General features: G+C 37.3%; 1 protein-coding gene across 1 annotated transcript in view; it reads left to right on the top strand.

The window, feature by feature from the left end:
• Positions 1-16,361, top strand: part of IL1RAPL2 (interleukin 1 receptor accessory protein like 2) — a 789,386-nt gene that overhangs the window by 649,156 nt on the left and 123,869 nt on the right. The window contains exon 6 of the mRNA XM_037822409.1: positions 8,541-8,670. Coding sequence (XP_037678337.1) covers positions 8,541-8,670 — 130 coding nt within the window. The remainder of the gene's footprint in view (positions 1-8,540; positions 8,671-16,361) is intronic.

Genomic DNA, 16,361 nt, shown 5'->3' with positions numbered 1-16,361 from the left:
GAGGTTCTCTGGGGGTGGCTCAGGCATAATTATAAGTAGGCTTAGCTTCTCCTTTGCAGGAAAAAGTTTCATAAGGTCAAGCTCCAAGATCAAGGACCCAACCATCTAAATTGGTAGTTGGGGAAGAGGATTTTTAAGACTCTGTCACTGGCACCTATCCAGGGACTGTACCTTGTGGCAGCCTTCTGTGAGGTTGGGGGATGGGCACCAGTAGCTGCCACATGGGGAGAGCAATTGACAGTTCTTTACCATAAATGTATCTGCCTCTTCCTCCCACTCTTCCCTAGATGCTGTATAGTGTTCTTCTGGCCACTGGAGTTTCAATATAGCTGTTTCAGACAGTTCATGCCTGCTCAATAGTTGTTTTGATAGAAGGAATGAGACAGCATCCTGGAACTCCTTACTCCTCCATCTTCCCTGGAAATCAGTTCCATGGATTTACTTTTTACTTTTTATTTTATTACTGTATATACAACCTAACATTTCCCCTTTTAACTACATTCAGATTTATGTTTCAGTGCTGTTAATTATGTTCACAATGTTGTGCTACCATCACCACCATCCATTACCAAACTATTCTCATGGTTCCCAATAGGAACTCTACATTTTAAACCTTAGCTTCTGATTCCCTATCCCCACCCTGTCCCTGCTATCCTCCAAAAAAGATTTTTCTGGCTTCACATGCATTGTAATACAAGAAACAGTTGAAAGTTTAAGGGATATTCCTTCTCTGTCTTTTTCTCTCTCTTGAAATCTCTCTCTCTCTCTCACACATACACACATGCACCCACCCACACACACACATTTTTAACCATTTGTAAATAATTATTCTAATCCAAAGGTACTCAAGGATATTTACCGAGTCTTCTTCCTTCCCAGATTAATTATCATTGGTATGGACTTTCTTCTTTCATAAAGGTATAATGTCTTCTTGATAGAAAACTCTACTTTTCTGCAGTTCCCATCATATGGAACAACTAACCCATTTCTGTCTACCGCATCTACTTTTCAGCTACTGTTTGATCTTACTGGAAGAAATACATTCTTTTCCCTGCTCTGAGCTTCACAATAGCTTGCTCTCAACTATAATTTAGAATTTACCTCAGTGGCTGTATCATTTAATTTGGAAAACAATGGGGAGGGTGCTCTACTTTAGAAAGAATCACTTTGGAATGTCAAGGATTCTTTATTTTTCTGAGGTTTAGAAACAAAGAAGCAACATTATCTATAGTAGGTTGAACACTGGACTAGATATTAGAAGATATAAATTCTTTTTTCAACCTTCAAACTGGCTCATTTTTAACCTCAGGAATATTATTTGATTTCTGTCTGAGCCTCTTTCTAAAAAGTCAATGTTCAATTCAATTTATTTGAGACTGTAATCTCAGAGAAAGCAAAGATCCTGGTGTTTTCACCAGTATAACCTTGGCTGCAAATGGGTAGTTAACATATTTCATGGGACCAATAGGAAAGGCCAGTGTGAGGAAGATGGAGAGATCTTGTGATGAAATCATGGGCAAATCACATCCATGGATCAGTAGTCCTCAAATTTTTCCCTCTTAACACACTGGGCAGATGATATTTGTTACAAGGCACACTCCTATGGATGTTCCCATATGCAAGTTATGACTCCACCCTTTATCTCCCACTCAAGGAAAAGCATACTGGAATATATATGAGTAAGATTGACAATGATGACCTCAGTTCTGCTCTAATTTTTTGAAGAACTAATTCACAAACTTTGGTACATCATTAGCAAAAAAGTTCTTAAAATATGTCTCACAACTGAATGTAACATGCCCCTGTGTCCTGTGTGTTCTGACACTGATCTACTAGATTGGAACATGTGTTTCAGGGAACCCTAAGCACCTATTGTACAAATAAACAAAATTTTGAAACCCTAATTGTGGATTCTTTTCTTAGAGAAGGACTAAAGCTTTGAAATTTGAAGTGAAAAGCTTTAAATGCATAAAGAACAGCAGTATGGTGAATGGCTTTACATTAACATCACAACTATCCATACCACTCTTCCTCTCATCTCTTAATGACAAAATCTAAAGTGTGAACCCAGGCAGGAAAAGAAGAATCTCCATTTATTTTAGCAATAACAAGATTAGAAACTATACTTCTAACTCCTTGGCAAGAATATTGAAAATAAAATTAAGTTGGTCCTTTGTGTGGTGGACCTTCAGACATCTGGTCAATAGAGTAGACTGAATTGATATGTTAATGTGCCAGTTTGAATGTACTGTGTCCCCCAAACGCCATTATCTTTGATGTAGTCATGGGGCAGACATTTTGGTGCTGATTAGATTTGCTTGGAATGTGCCCCACCCAGCTGTGGGTGGTGACTCTGGTGGGATACTCCCATGGAGGAGTGGCCCCACCCATTCAGGGTGGGCCTTGATCAGTGGAGCCATATAAATGAGCTACTCAAAGAGAAGGAACTCAGTGCAGCTGTGAGTGACGTTTTGAAGAGGAGCAAGCTTGCTAGAGAGGAAAGTCCTGGGAGAAAGCCATTTTGAAACCAGAACTTTGGAGCAGACACCAACCACGTGCCTTCCCAGCTAACAGAGGTTTTCCAGATGCCATTTGTCATCCTCCAGTGAAGGTACCTGATTACTGATGTGTTACCTTGGACACTTTTATGGCCTTAAGACTGTAACTGTATAGCCAAATAAACCCCCTTTTTATAAAAGCCAATCCATCTCTGGTGTTTTGCATTCTGCAGCATTAGCAAACTAGAACAGTTAATGACTCAATTCTTGTGCTAAACACAGAGAAATGTTAGTCAAAATAAAACAAAGAATTTGTGTCCTTAGCCCAGCTTGAAAGCAAGGATGGAAATTCAGAATGAAAGGGAAACTCAAAGCCAGAGAAGGGAGTATAAACTGAGCCTAATACCTCCTAAGGATACCAGAGCCAGATATGGACCTTAGGGGTCTAAGAGCTTGGGCTCAGGGTCAGGTGAGAAGGACACAGATCTGTGTAAAATGTCAAGCTAGAACTGATATCCCAGCCAAAATCCAGAAGCCCTAAAAGGTGTAAAAATCTATGACAAGCCATGGCCATGAATTTGGAAAAGATACCCTCAGAAGAAATCAGAACTCTAAACTTGTACCAAGCATGGGTATGGGCTCTTAATTTACCCAACCCACTTGGGGCACAAACCCCCAAGTTAAGAAATTAATACAGGAAAACTAGTTCCAAGTGAGTGAAACTTGTAGGACCTTGGCAGAACTGGCAAACTTGGAACCACTCTGCGGGAATGCCTCCACATCCCTGGGCACCTGGGACTCCCACACAAAGCAATCCCTGCTGCAGATGAAAACACAATAATAAAATTACAAACCTCACAAGAAAATAATTCACCATGGGGTGCTTCTGCTGACACAAATGGGAAAAAAATGCATCCCAACAAATAGAGATAATAGAATAATTTGAAAGAGATGTTAAAAGAGATTTGATAAAATGGTTTGTTGAAAATTGTTTAAGAAGAAAAACAGAATGAAGGAGCATATGCTAAGAATAGGACATTGATGATCATCTGTGGCCTTTATACAATTCCTAATCCATCCTGGGGTGGGAGCAGAGCTGGTAGAGGAATTGAAAATCAAATTGTTGCAGGTGAGAAACTCTTCAAAAATCCTGGTAGAGGAGGAATTTATGATGTCTGGCTAAAATAAAATAGACTTTATCTTTCCACACCCACGATTCTATCACATCAGAAAATTCAGTCTCCAGTTCTTTTAAAGTTCATCTCAGAGCAATTTTGTATACTTCAAATGCAAAACAGAATCTAACTGAGCTAGCTGGAAGCGTGTGTCTAGACCACTCAATGATTAGTGTGATGTATTCAACTCTGAAAACAGGGTTGAGATCTCTTAGAAACTGTGTACAACATGCATTATATTTAACTTACCTTGCTTATTGTCTTTCACACCCCCCCATCCCCCCCACCCCCAGATTTAAGCTTCCTGAGGCCAGGGGTTTTTTAACAGCTTGATTGAGGCATAGTTTATATTTGCAATTCATCCATTGTGCATGTAAACTTTGATGGCTTTTAATAAAATTTAGTAAACAATACAACTTTAGAACATTTCCCAAGAGTTTCTTATAGCTTTTCAGTCAATCATTGCACCCAACCTAACCCCAAGCAATTATTTATCTACTTTCTGTTTCTATAGCCATACCTTTTCTAGAAATTTCATATAAATGGAATCATACAATATGTACCCTTTTCTGCCTGTTTTTTTCATTCAACATAATGATTTTGAGGTTCATTCATATTATAGTACATATTAGTAGTTCCTTTTTATTGCTGAGTACAATTCCATTGTATGGATATACCACGGTCTATGAATTAACCTGTTGATGGAAAATTGAGTTGTTTCCAGTTTGGGGCTGTTACAAATAAAGCTGCTATGAATATTGTTGTAGAAACTTTTTAAGCATGTATGCTATCATATGGAATGTCTGGATCATATGATAGGTATAGATTTAACTTTTGAGAAACTGTAGATTAATTTTAACTTCCTAGAATTTTATATAAATGGACTCATAAAGCATGTACTCTTTTTTGTCTAGTTTTTTTTCATGCAACATAATTGTTTTGAGATTCATCTATGTTGTAGCATGTATTAGTACTTCATTCCTTTTTATTACTTAATAATATTCCATTTTATGGATATACCACAGTTTGTTTATTCATTCACCTTTCGATGGACATTTGGACTCTGCAGTTTGGAGCTGTTACAGACAAAGCTGTTATGAATGTTCATATACAAGTCTTTATAAGGACATATGTTTTGTTGACTGTCTTGACTTTAGAAAGTGATTGAGAACATGTTAATAATTCAGATTAAACCTAAAAGAAAGACATGCCATAGTCATTTCCTTGTGAATAGCACAAAAAAACTGACAAAAAATTCTAGTATTCAAAAACTACTATCCAATTCAGCAAAGATGTTGCTTATATAACTGAAGAATGAGTAAAGTTCTTATGTTTGTCTCTGTTGTTTCACTTTCTTCTTTCTTACCAATGTAAATGAAAATGTCAACCATGATTTGTCATTTACAAACATAGGCAAGCTATAGATAAAAATTTCAGCAAATATCAATGAAAGCATTCCATTAGAATCAATTGGCTATATTGAATTTACAATAAGGGACATATATTTTATATATATTACTTGTAAATTGTGTGGTGGTATACATCCTTTATAATGGTGAAATACATAATAAATGTATGTATGTATGTATGTGCATAGTTTTCCCCCTAGAAATCTAGTAGTTAAATATTTACCAACACACCAGTGATGTACATTTTCTTTATTTAGAAATGGAGGAAATAACAATATGTGGATCCTCTCCTTCTCCAGCTCTCACTCCCTTCCTAACCCCATCCTGGCACACAGACATATGCCCAGATATACAAGCCCTACTACTACTACCACCATCACAACCTCCACTATATTTTTGTTTTGTTATCTCATAATCTGGTTTTGAAAATTTGGGTCTTTGGCACCTGAGAATTCCCATGAAGTCTCTCCTCAGAAACTCTCCTCCTGAGTGAATTGATAATATGAGTTTATACAGTTCAGGGCAAGTGTCCAGCAATAAAGATTTGAGCCTGTTAAGATATCTAGATTGCTAAGGTCTCTAAGTAACCTTCTCACAATGCAGATGCCCACAGACCTCTCTGAGAAACAGAATTGAGGAAATGCTAAGGCAATGGAGATCCAATACACTCTATGTATGCCACTTCCCAGCAAACCTCATTTACATCATTAAGTAACATTTATCCACCAACTTACAATTCTTTTATTTTTTATTGTCTTCAACCTTCTGTACTAGCTCCTTTGGATGAAAATGTGAGTTATCCATCCCTATAAGTAACAGAGGGCATACAGTAACATAGGAATGACTTTGAAAATGTCAGGAGGCAAAGCAATACAGTAGCAAACAGATGCAAATCCTGGATAGGAGTTTGCACATAAGCCAGCATTTAGAAATTCCTGGAGAGATTCTGTTTTGGGTTATTTGCCCAATCTATGCAGAAATTCCACCCACACCTTTTAGAAGAGTAGAGGCCTACTCCTTTGTACATATTGAGCCTCAATATCTGGCACAAGAGCTGATCATTTTGGGGACTCTTCTCAGGGTATTGCATATGATGGTTGGACAGTTTTCTTCTTTTGGCCATTGACAAAAGGCTTCAGGATACTTCTTGCTGAAATATCTTGTCTCTTGCAGTTATTTAACAAGAACCTGTCTGAAGGGAGTGTAAAAACTTTTCTAGGAAAAATTGCTGCAATAGCCAGTACCCAGTATGGAGTGCCAAGTTGAAGGCAGATGCTGTCATTTTTGATAGCTCATCTCAAGGAGGTTCCTTTTTGCACATTGCTATAATTGTCTTTCTCCATTAAAATCAAACCAGGCCTGAGCACCCAAATGCTAGAAATCACTAAAAGGTATTTTATTTTATATATTCCCTCAACATATGTCAAATGAATGAGAACCACAATTTATATGTGTAAATGTATATTTTAGTAGTTTCAGCAACTGGAAGTCTTTATAATAATGTTTATTGTAATCTCAGGATTTTATACCATCTGGTTTGACATTCCTTAATACCTTAAATTTCAAGGGAATAGAGAGCAGTAAGGCATAGAAAAGACCCTGTATTCAGGTTTAGAGGAACCAGGACCTGCTCGGGTGAATCACAGCTATTCTAGAATCTAGGAAAAATTAACAGAACATTGATAAGACATGGATATTGCTCCCAGGAGCTAATAAATAAGAGAAGGGCATGAGGTTTACAGGGTCAAAATAAACCTGAATCTTAGTATCCACAAGAGATTATGCCTCAAATTTTACTTCTACCTGAATGACCAAGCCTCAGAAGGAAAATAACACTATCCTAGTTTGGAAGAGTTTATTGAGTTCACCAAGCACTTTTACATACATTGTCTTTCCTGAGCTTCCCAAGTACTATAATCCTCAATACATATATGAGAAATTAGATTCCAAAAGGTTAAGTAATCTGTTCAGGGCCATTCTGCTTGTTCATGATAGATCCAAACTAGCATCCAAGTCTCGTAACTCCTATTCCAGTACACTTTCCACTATACCAGGCTACCTTTCACTTTTACACAACCTTGTGACAGAGCACATGTTCAAAGCAACAATGAACAACTTTGTTTCAGATTTGAATAAGACACATATGAAAGACTCTTAACATCAAAGTTATTGACACTTACTGAGCAATCCCAAAGGTCCACAATGTGTCATTTTGCTGAAGTATACATTTGACTATAATGAGACTAATATTTGGCAATAAGTTACTTATTATTGGATAAGCTCAACCTATCACCCACCATCTTCACATTTCTATGATGTTTTCTTGACCTCCATTTTGCCTTAGTGTAGACTCTAATGCATGTTAAAATCGATTCTTTGTGAAAATGGTCCTCAAAGAAAGCTGTCTGCTTGTTCTTGTGATTAAAATGAAAGAGTCACAGAAAGTAATGATTCTTAGAACATGGAAGGAAGTATTGGGTTAATTTAACAGTAGAATGGAGAATTTGTCCATGGCTCAGTGTGATAATGGGAACAAGTACAACATGTACTCTACATGGAAAAAAAATACCTTTGAAATGGATTTCCCTCATGCTTCATCCAGGGCAAAAAATGTATGTTATGAAGAAAATTATATGCTCTATTACAATTTATAAATTGTGGGATTACTGTAAGTGTAATAAATATCAAAGATTAGGCCCTATGCCATTTTTTCCTTACTGATTATGTTTGCAAGAAGAAACAATTGTTGCCAGCCAAAAGCAACTGCATATATCTTTGATGAGAAATTAGCAATTAAGTTTTAGCTATAATCACAAAATGCATAATACAAAATGCTGAATTACTTCCTAGAATTGTTTAAGTACTGTGGGTGACACAAAGAATGCAGAAGATATGATAACACCGAGTTTTTCCTGCATGTGCTTTATATTTATATTTATATTTATAATTAAAAACAAATTATCCTTTTGGTTTATATTATCCAATCTTTTTAGAATAGACAATAATCGAAACAAACAAATTTTCCCTGTGTAATCTTTTCCCCTATGCGATCTGTGGGTAATATATTATGTTGTCTTTTCACCAATTAAAAACTAACATATTCTTTATTTTGGTAGCTTCAAAGGCAACTCTAAGTGGAAAGTAAGCAGTAATTAATAGTCTCAAAAAAGAAAAATTAAAAGAGGAGTCTTTCCATTTGATTCTTTCATATTAGTTCCTGGGAGGAGGGAAACTGAGTTACTTTCTTTACATTTCCATTTTTGATTAAACCTTGAATTTAAAAATTTCCCTCGTCTCTCTTTAAAAGTTTTTCTCACATACAATGATAAGATGATTGGAAGAAGAGTTGAAAAAAGGGTCACCTCTGAGTTTTCCTTTGGATGTTAATGGTCCCTTCCTGTCTCCCAGAGATAGCTATGAGCCACTTTTTTTCATTTAATTTTCTCTGTCATTCTCAGGTAAGCCCCTGAACATCCCTTGCAAAGCATTCTTTGGATTCAGTGGAGAATCTGGACCTATGATCTACTGGATGAAAGGGGAGAAGTTTATTGAAGAACTGGCAGGTCACATTAGAGAAGGCGAAATAAGGTACAGGACTTGAACTGCTTATTTTTCTTTGCTGTATTTTCAGTTAAAGAATGAAATATCATAGAAGTGCTTCTGCCTAGGATTATAATTGCAACTTCAAGTCATTCCAGTCTCTCAAAGCTGATCTTGTGGAGTAAATAAAGCTGACTACCTTAAGAACTGCACATATGTAGGATCCAAATATAAGGAGGTTTTTCTCATGTTCTAAGAATACTGCATCAGGATGTAATGACCACTGTGAAGCTACCTAAGCAAATCCTGTTTAAGTTTGCAGAGTTCAGGTCAGTGCTATGCTAACCAGTCACAGTGAAGGTCCAAAATTTGTAGGTGACTCCTCAGATCACTGGGCTCATTTATCCCCTGGAAATAGACAAGCTTCATATGTCATAGGTGTAAAGCTGCTGTGACAATATTGAGCTGGTACTTAGCCAAAATAACTGTTGACTCATGTTGAGCAGTGTTTGCTTTTACCATTACCCACTGCTCATCCTGAATGTGACTATTCCTTGAGTTAACTCCCCTCCCTAGACCTCATTTCACTCTGCTGTTACATAACTACCTCCCTGGTGTATAGATATAAATTCTGTTGGATTTCTAATCTTATTTAGTACCTACTCATTTATACAAAAGCCAAATAGATAATCTTTCCTTCCTCACTAAGTCTACTGAATTGCCTTTGGATTTCAGAGACAGTGATGTACAGTGTGTATTTCTCATTCTGAAAAGAATTGGGACTCCCTCCCCTCCAACCCTGTTAAGAATCATAGTGGAAATCAATGCAATATTTCAGTTTAACTAATGTTAAAATACTTTATTTCACTTTTCTTATTGAATATATACCAGTATAAAATAGTAAACTATATATTATTCACTATAATTGAATACAATTTATAATAACTTCCATAACAATTTCTCTGCATGTGTCCACCTAATAACTTTAATTGAGTTCATAACTATGAGGGGCCATGAACTCCCTGACACCTATGCAAAATATTGACTATATGAGGACATTTCTAGGAAGAAGATTGATAGCTTTTGAATTATTTTCCTATTGCTGCCATAATAAGTTACCACAAATTAAGTGGCTTAAACAGTGCAAATTTATTATCTTACAGTCCTGGATGTACTAAGTCCAATATGGGTCTTACTGTACTAATATAAAGGTGTTAGCAGGGCTGTGTTCCTTTCTGGAAGCTCTGTGGAGAATCAATTTATTTGCCTATTCTAGCTTCTTTCTAGAGGCTACCCACATTCCTTAGCTTGTGGTCCCTTATCTCTATCTTCAAAGCAATAAATAGTGGGTCAAGTCCTACTTACACTGCCATCTCTCTGGTTGTCTCCTAATTCCCTTTTCCTCTTATAAGGAACCTTATGATATAATGGACCCACCCAGATAATACAGGATTATCTCTCCATCTCACTGTCAGCTGATTAGAAAACTGAAATCCATTAGCAACCATAATTCTCCTTTGCCATGTAACCCAAAATATTCACAGATTCTGTGGAATAGGATGTGGACATCTTCGGGGGGGGGGGCATTATTCTGCCTATCACAGCTTTTATCAGGTTTTCAGAATTCCGTGATCCAAAAAGGGTTGAATCACTACTTTAATACAAAAGTATCCTTCAACAAGAATGTGCTAGTATGTATGTAACTTCATAATGCTGCCAGTTTTTATTCTTCTTCAATTAGTTAATACTTAAATTGACACCTGGAGTGAAAAGTGAGTTCAGATTGCTTTTGTAACATTCATGGAAATAAAATAAGTGAATAGCACAAACAAGGCAGTTGAGAAGATATGCAAACAAAGTTGTAAAAGAAAGTTTTCAAATGTATTAAAAATCTGCTTGCAAAACATAATTAACATATTAGAAGGAAAGAAAGGAGCAGAAATTATTGAAAGAAATAGTGACTGAAAAATTCCCAAATTTACTGAAAAACATGAATCTATAAATTAGGAGGCTCAATGAACTCCAAGTTTTATAAACACAAAGAGATCCATAAATAGACCTATCAGAGTAAAGATGCTGAAAGCCAAATACGAGGAGACAGTTTGAAAGCAGCAAGAGAGAAAAATGACATGTTATAAGTATGATAGTGAGAAGATGGTGGAGTAGGAAGCTCCACCATTCAGTCCTTCCACCAGAACAACTGTTAAACAGGTAGGAACTGTCTGAACAGCTATTTTGAAGCTCCTGAGGCCAGTAGAATGCTGTACACCATCCAGGGAATTGTGGGAGAAACAGGCTGATAAATTACATTGAAGACCAGTAAAATACTCTATCTGTGTGGCAGATACTAGCACCCATCCACAACTTGTTCTGCAGATCACTGGGGGATCCAGCCCTGGCAAGCTTGCTGGAGACAGAAAAGGACTTAAAAATCCTCTTCCCCAAGACCGGGGGGGGCATGGCCCACCACTGATCATAGCTTTTGATTAGCAACTTTAGATCACTGTGGGTCAAGCTCTGAGAATGGCCATTGACAATATGCCCTGGACAAAGGTGACAGTTGAGGTGGCTTAAAAATGCTATACTTCCTCAGGACTGTTGGGGACAGATAGTTGAAGGGTTGCATTTGCTGGGCATCTCAAGAAAGCTCAGCTTTGGAGAGCCATGGAAGAAGCTCCTGGCACAATTCCTGATCCCCTCCCCAAGGCACTTGGGAGCAGTTTGTGCCTCCTTCCCGGGTCCCTGGGCCTGTTTCAGCTTGGAAAAACTGACCTGGGAAACTTCTATCCAGCCTGAACACCCTCCCAGAATTTTCCTTCCAGGCCAAAGCAGCTTAGGACTATGAAAGAAGTGTAAGAAACTATAGAGGCAGACACTCTAGGGCAAAGTCTTGTCTGCTTTAAACATCTGGGAAGGAGAAGTCTGTATGCTGGGAAATAGAGGGGGCATTCAAACTCCTGTAAACACAGGAACTCCAAAACAGCTAACAAGCATGAGCTCAGGACAAGACAAAGGCCCAGAAAATACAGTAGGGACCCTGCACTTTGCATTCACCTTGGGCAAACCTTCCTGATAGGAGGGATAAAGGTGAAGAAAATCTCTGTTTTGTTACCAGCTGATTACAAAATGAAGAAGCAGACATTGCAGGGAATAAATTCCAGATTTAACATTTAAATATTAAAATGTATAGTATATGCCCTACCCCACTATGTGGGATATGTTCCTGGTAACATGGGACATGACTTCTTGGGATGAGCCTGGACCTGGCATCGTGGGATTAAGAAAGCCTTCTTGACCAAAAGAGAGACAAGAAATGAAACAAAACAAAATTTCAGTGGCTGAGAGATTTCAAATGGAGTCGAGAGGTCATTGTGGAGGTTATTCTTATGCATTATATATAGATATCCCTTTTTAGTCTTTAGTGTATTGGAATAGCTAGAAGGAAATGCCTGAAACTGTTGAACTGCAACCCAGTAGCCTTGATTCTTGAAGATGATTTTATGACTATATAGCTTACACAGTGTGACTGTATGATTGTGGAAACCTATGGCTCACACTCCCTTTATCCAGTGTATGGACAGATGAGTAGAAAAATGGGGACAAAAATAAAATGAATAATAGGAATGGGATGGGGCATGTGATTTTGGGGTGTTCTTTTTTACTTGTATTTTTATTCTTATTTATATATTTTTTGGAGTAACAAAAATGTTCAAAAATTGATTGTGGTGATGAATGCACAAATATATGATGGCACTGTGAACAACTGATCATAAACTATGGATGATTGTATTGTATATGAACATATCTCAATAAAACTGAATTTAAAAAATGTACAGTGTGCAACAAAATAATACAAGGCAAACAAAGAAACAGGAAATGATGGCCCATCCAAAGGAAGAGTAAACAAAAATCCAGAAACACCAATGAAGAAAACCAAAGTGTGCAAATATCAAACAAAGACTTAAAAATGATCTTAAAAATGCTCAAAAGGATGAAAGGTAATGCAGAGAAAGAATTAAAGAATATCATGAAGAAAGTGAGTGAACAATATGAGAATCTTAGTAAAGGGGAAGAAATTTTAGAAAGAAACCAAACAGAACTACTGGAGTTGAAGATGACTGAACTTCAGCTTAGATGTTTAACTTAACTTAGGGTTTAACTTAGAAGAAATTCCTAGAAGGATACAAACTATTGAAACTGACTCAAGAAAAAACACAAAATATGAATAGGTATAGAAGTAAAATGATTAAATCATTAATCAAAAAACTACCCACAAAGAAAAGCCCAGATGACTTTTCTGGTGACTACTACAAAAAATTTAAAAAATATTTACTGCATATTTGTGGTGATTTGGAACTGTATGTTCCCCAGCAAAAACATGTTCTTAAAGTTAATTTATTCTTGTGGGTGTGAACCCATTGTAAGTAAGACCTTTTGGTGAGACTACTTCCGTTAAGGTATGAATCACCTCAATCAGGATGGGTCTCAATCCTATCACTGGAGTCCTTTATAAATGGAAGCAAGACCAATAAAGACAAAGAAGCAAGGAGCTGAAATGAACAAAACATGGAAGAGAAGGAGGAGACCATCAGATGACACCATGTGTCTTGCCATGGGGCAGAGGGGTCAAGGACTACTGGTAGCCAGTCTTTGGGAAGAAAGCTTCACCTTGATGTTGCCTTGATTCAGACATTCTCTTGGACAGTAAACGTGAGCAAATAAATTCTCATTGTTTTAGCTGAGCCATTTCATGGTATTTTCTTTAAGTAATCCAGGAAATTAAAACACTATTCTTCACAAATTCTTCAAAAATACCAACAGGGAAACACTTTCCAATTCGTTCTCTGATGCCAGTGTTACCCTGACACCTAAACTGAAGACATCAAAAGAAAAGAACACTACAGAGCAATATTTCTTATGAATATGGATGCAAAAATTCCTCAACAAAATACTAGCAAATTTAATCCAACAGCATATAAAAAGAATTATACAGCACAACCATGGTATTTATCCCAGGAGTGCATGGTTACTTTAACCTCTGAAAAACAATTGATGTAATAAAACATATCAATAAAGTAAAAATCAAAAACCACATCATATCAATAGTTGCAGAAAAATAATTTGACAAAATTCAACACCCTTTCATCATAAAAGCTCTCAAAAATGAAGGAAAAGTAGGGAATTTCCTCAATCTGATAATGGGTGTCTAGAATACACACAACTAACATCATACTTAATGGTGAAAGACTGGATGCTTTCCCTATAAGATCAGGAATATGTAAGGTTGTCTGCTTTCAGTCATTCTATTCAACATTGTATTAGAGGTTCTAGCCAGAACAATTAAGCAAGAGAAATAAATAAAAGGAAGAAGTAAAACTATCTCTGCTTGCAGATTATATGACTTTACACATAGGAAATCCTAAGGAATCCACAAAAAAACTATTAGAGGTAATAATCTAATCCATCAAGGTTATAGGCTACAAGATCAACATACAAATTTCAATTGTATTTCTATCCACTTGTGCTGGGGATTGAATCATGTCCCCCAGGAAAGACATGTCATGTTCCAACCCCTGATCCTGTGTGTATGAACCCATTTGTAAATAGGAACTTAGAAGATGTTATTAGTTAAATTGTGTCCAAACTGGGTGACAGTTATAATCCAATACAGCTGAATATACAGCTGAAGTCATTCTAAGCAAAGGAAATTGGACATGAAAGGAGAAGCCATGGAAAGCAGCCAGAAGCTGGCATTCAATGGAACCTAGCAGAAAGGACAAGATGCTACCATGTGATAGAAAAGCCAAGGAACCTCAAAGATTGCCAGCCAGCCAAAAGATACTGGCCTCAGGAGGAAGCAAACCTTCTAACCTCTGAAACCATGAATCAATAAATTCATTGCATTGTTTAAGCAGCTTTAGAACTAAAAAACTTGCAATTAACAGTAAGAAAATGTAACTAAGAAAATCATAGTTACAATAGCATCAAAAGAATAAAATACTTAGGAGTAAATTAAACCAAGTAGGTGTAAGACTTGTGCACTGAAAACTATAAAACATTACTGAAAGAAATTAAATAATTTCTAAGTAAATAGAAAGATATCACATTTTCAAGGATCAGAAAACTCAATATTGTTAAGATAGCCCTACTCCCCAAATTGATCTACAGATTAAATGCAATATCTGTCACAATCCCATCTGGCTTCTCTGTAGAAATTCATAAGTTGTTTATAAAATTCTTATGGAATGGCAGGGGACTCCAAATAGCCAAAGCAACTTTTAAAAAGAAAAAGTTTGAGAATTCATACTTCTTGATTGCAAAACTTCATACTAAGTTAATGTAATCAAAAGAATTTCATACTGGAATGAGAATAGACATATAAACCAATGGAAAAGAATTTTGATTACAGAAATAAACCCATACATATATAGTAAATTTGTTTTGACAAGGGCATCAAGTCCATCTAAGGGGTAAAGACTAGTCTCTTCAACAAACGTTGCTGGGACAACTGGATATCCACATGCAAAAGAATTAAGGTGGGCAGCCATCTTCCTGGTGGGCTGGGAATGCTCCTGCCCAGCACTGTAGCCACAGCCCAGAGCTGCACCAAAAAACCCAGTGTGACAGGAAGCATTTCTAGCAACATGCGCACACGCCACAATATCGGGCATGGACAATAGCCTTTCGCGCACCCACAGCTAATTGTCCCAGAGCTGGGAAGGTGGAACTGTGTTAAAAGGGGGAAATTAACATGTCCCATACAGCCATCCTAACAGCAGGCTGGGAACGCACCTACATGGCTCAGCGGCCCAGAACTTCCCTTGAGGGATGGTGCGCACTTGTGACATAGCACAACCTTCCCTCAGCAGAGGCCCTAGAAGGGCATGGCTTGGAAGAGGGCCCCACTCAGAAATCCCAGGGACCATACACCAATACCAAGGACTTGTGGGTCAGTGGCAGAGACAATCTGTGGTGAGACTAAAATGAAGGTTTAGACTCTTGCAACAGCCTTAAATCTCCAGGAACACCTGGGAGGTTTGATTATTAAAGCTGCCCTCCCTCCCTAACCGCTCAGACACACGCCCCACATTCAGAGTGGACAGCACCAACAACACTCCCAAACTTGGTGCACCAATTGGACCCCACAAGAATCAGACCCCAACGTACCAAAAAGACAAAGTTGGGGAGAACTGACTTGAGGGGAATAGGTGACTTGTGGATGCCATCTGCTGGTTAGTTAGAGAAAGTGTATGCCACCAAGCTGTAGATCTGACAAATTAGAGATTAGTCTTTGAATAATCCTACGTATCCTAAAAGAACCCTGTCAAGTAAAGCAAATGCCAAGAGGCCAAAAACAACAGAAAATTTTAAAGCATATGAGAAACCAGACGATATGGATAACCCAAACCCAAATACCCAAATCAAAATATCAGAGGAGACACAGTACTTGGAGCAATTAATCAAAGAACTAAAGACAAACAATGAGAGCATGGCACAGGATATAAAAGACATGAAGAAGACCCTAGAAGAGCATAAAGAAGAAATTGCAAGTAAAAGAAACTGTTGACCAAATTAAAAAGATTCTGGATATTCATAGTACAAGACTAGAGGAAGCTGAACAACAAATCAGCGACCTCAAAGGCCACAGAATGGAAAATTAAAGAACAAAAGAAAGAATGGGGAAAAAAATGAAAAAATTGAAATGGACTTCAGTGATATGATAGATAAAATAAAATGTC

This window comes from Choloepus didactylus, chromosome X (genome assembly GCF_015220235.1).
Source record: "Choloepus didactylus isolate mChoDid1 chromosome X, mChoDid1.pri, whole genome shotgun sequence".
Lineage (NCBI taxonomy): Eukaryota > Metazoa > Chordata > Mammalia > Pilosa > Megalonychidae > Choloepus > Choloepus didactylus.
The sequence above is the reverse complement of the archived record's forward strand: the minus strand, read 5'-3'. Positions and strand labels throughout refer to the sequence as shown.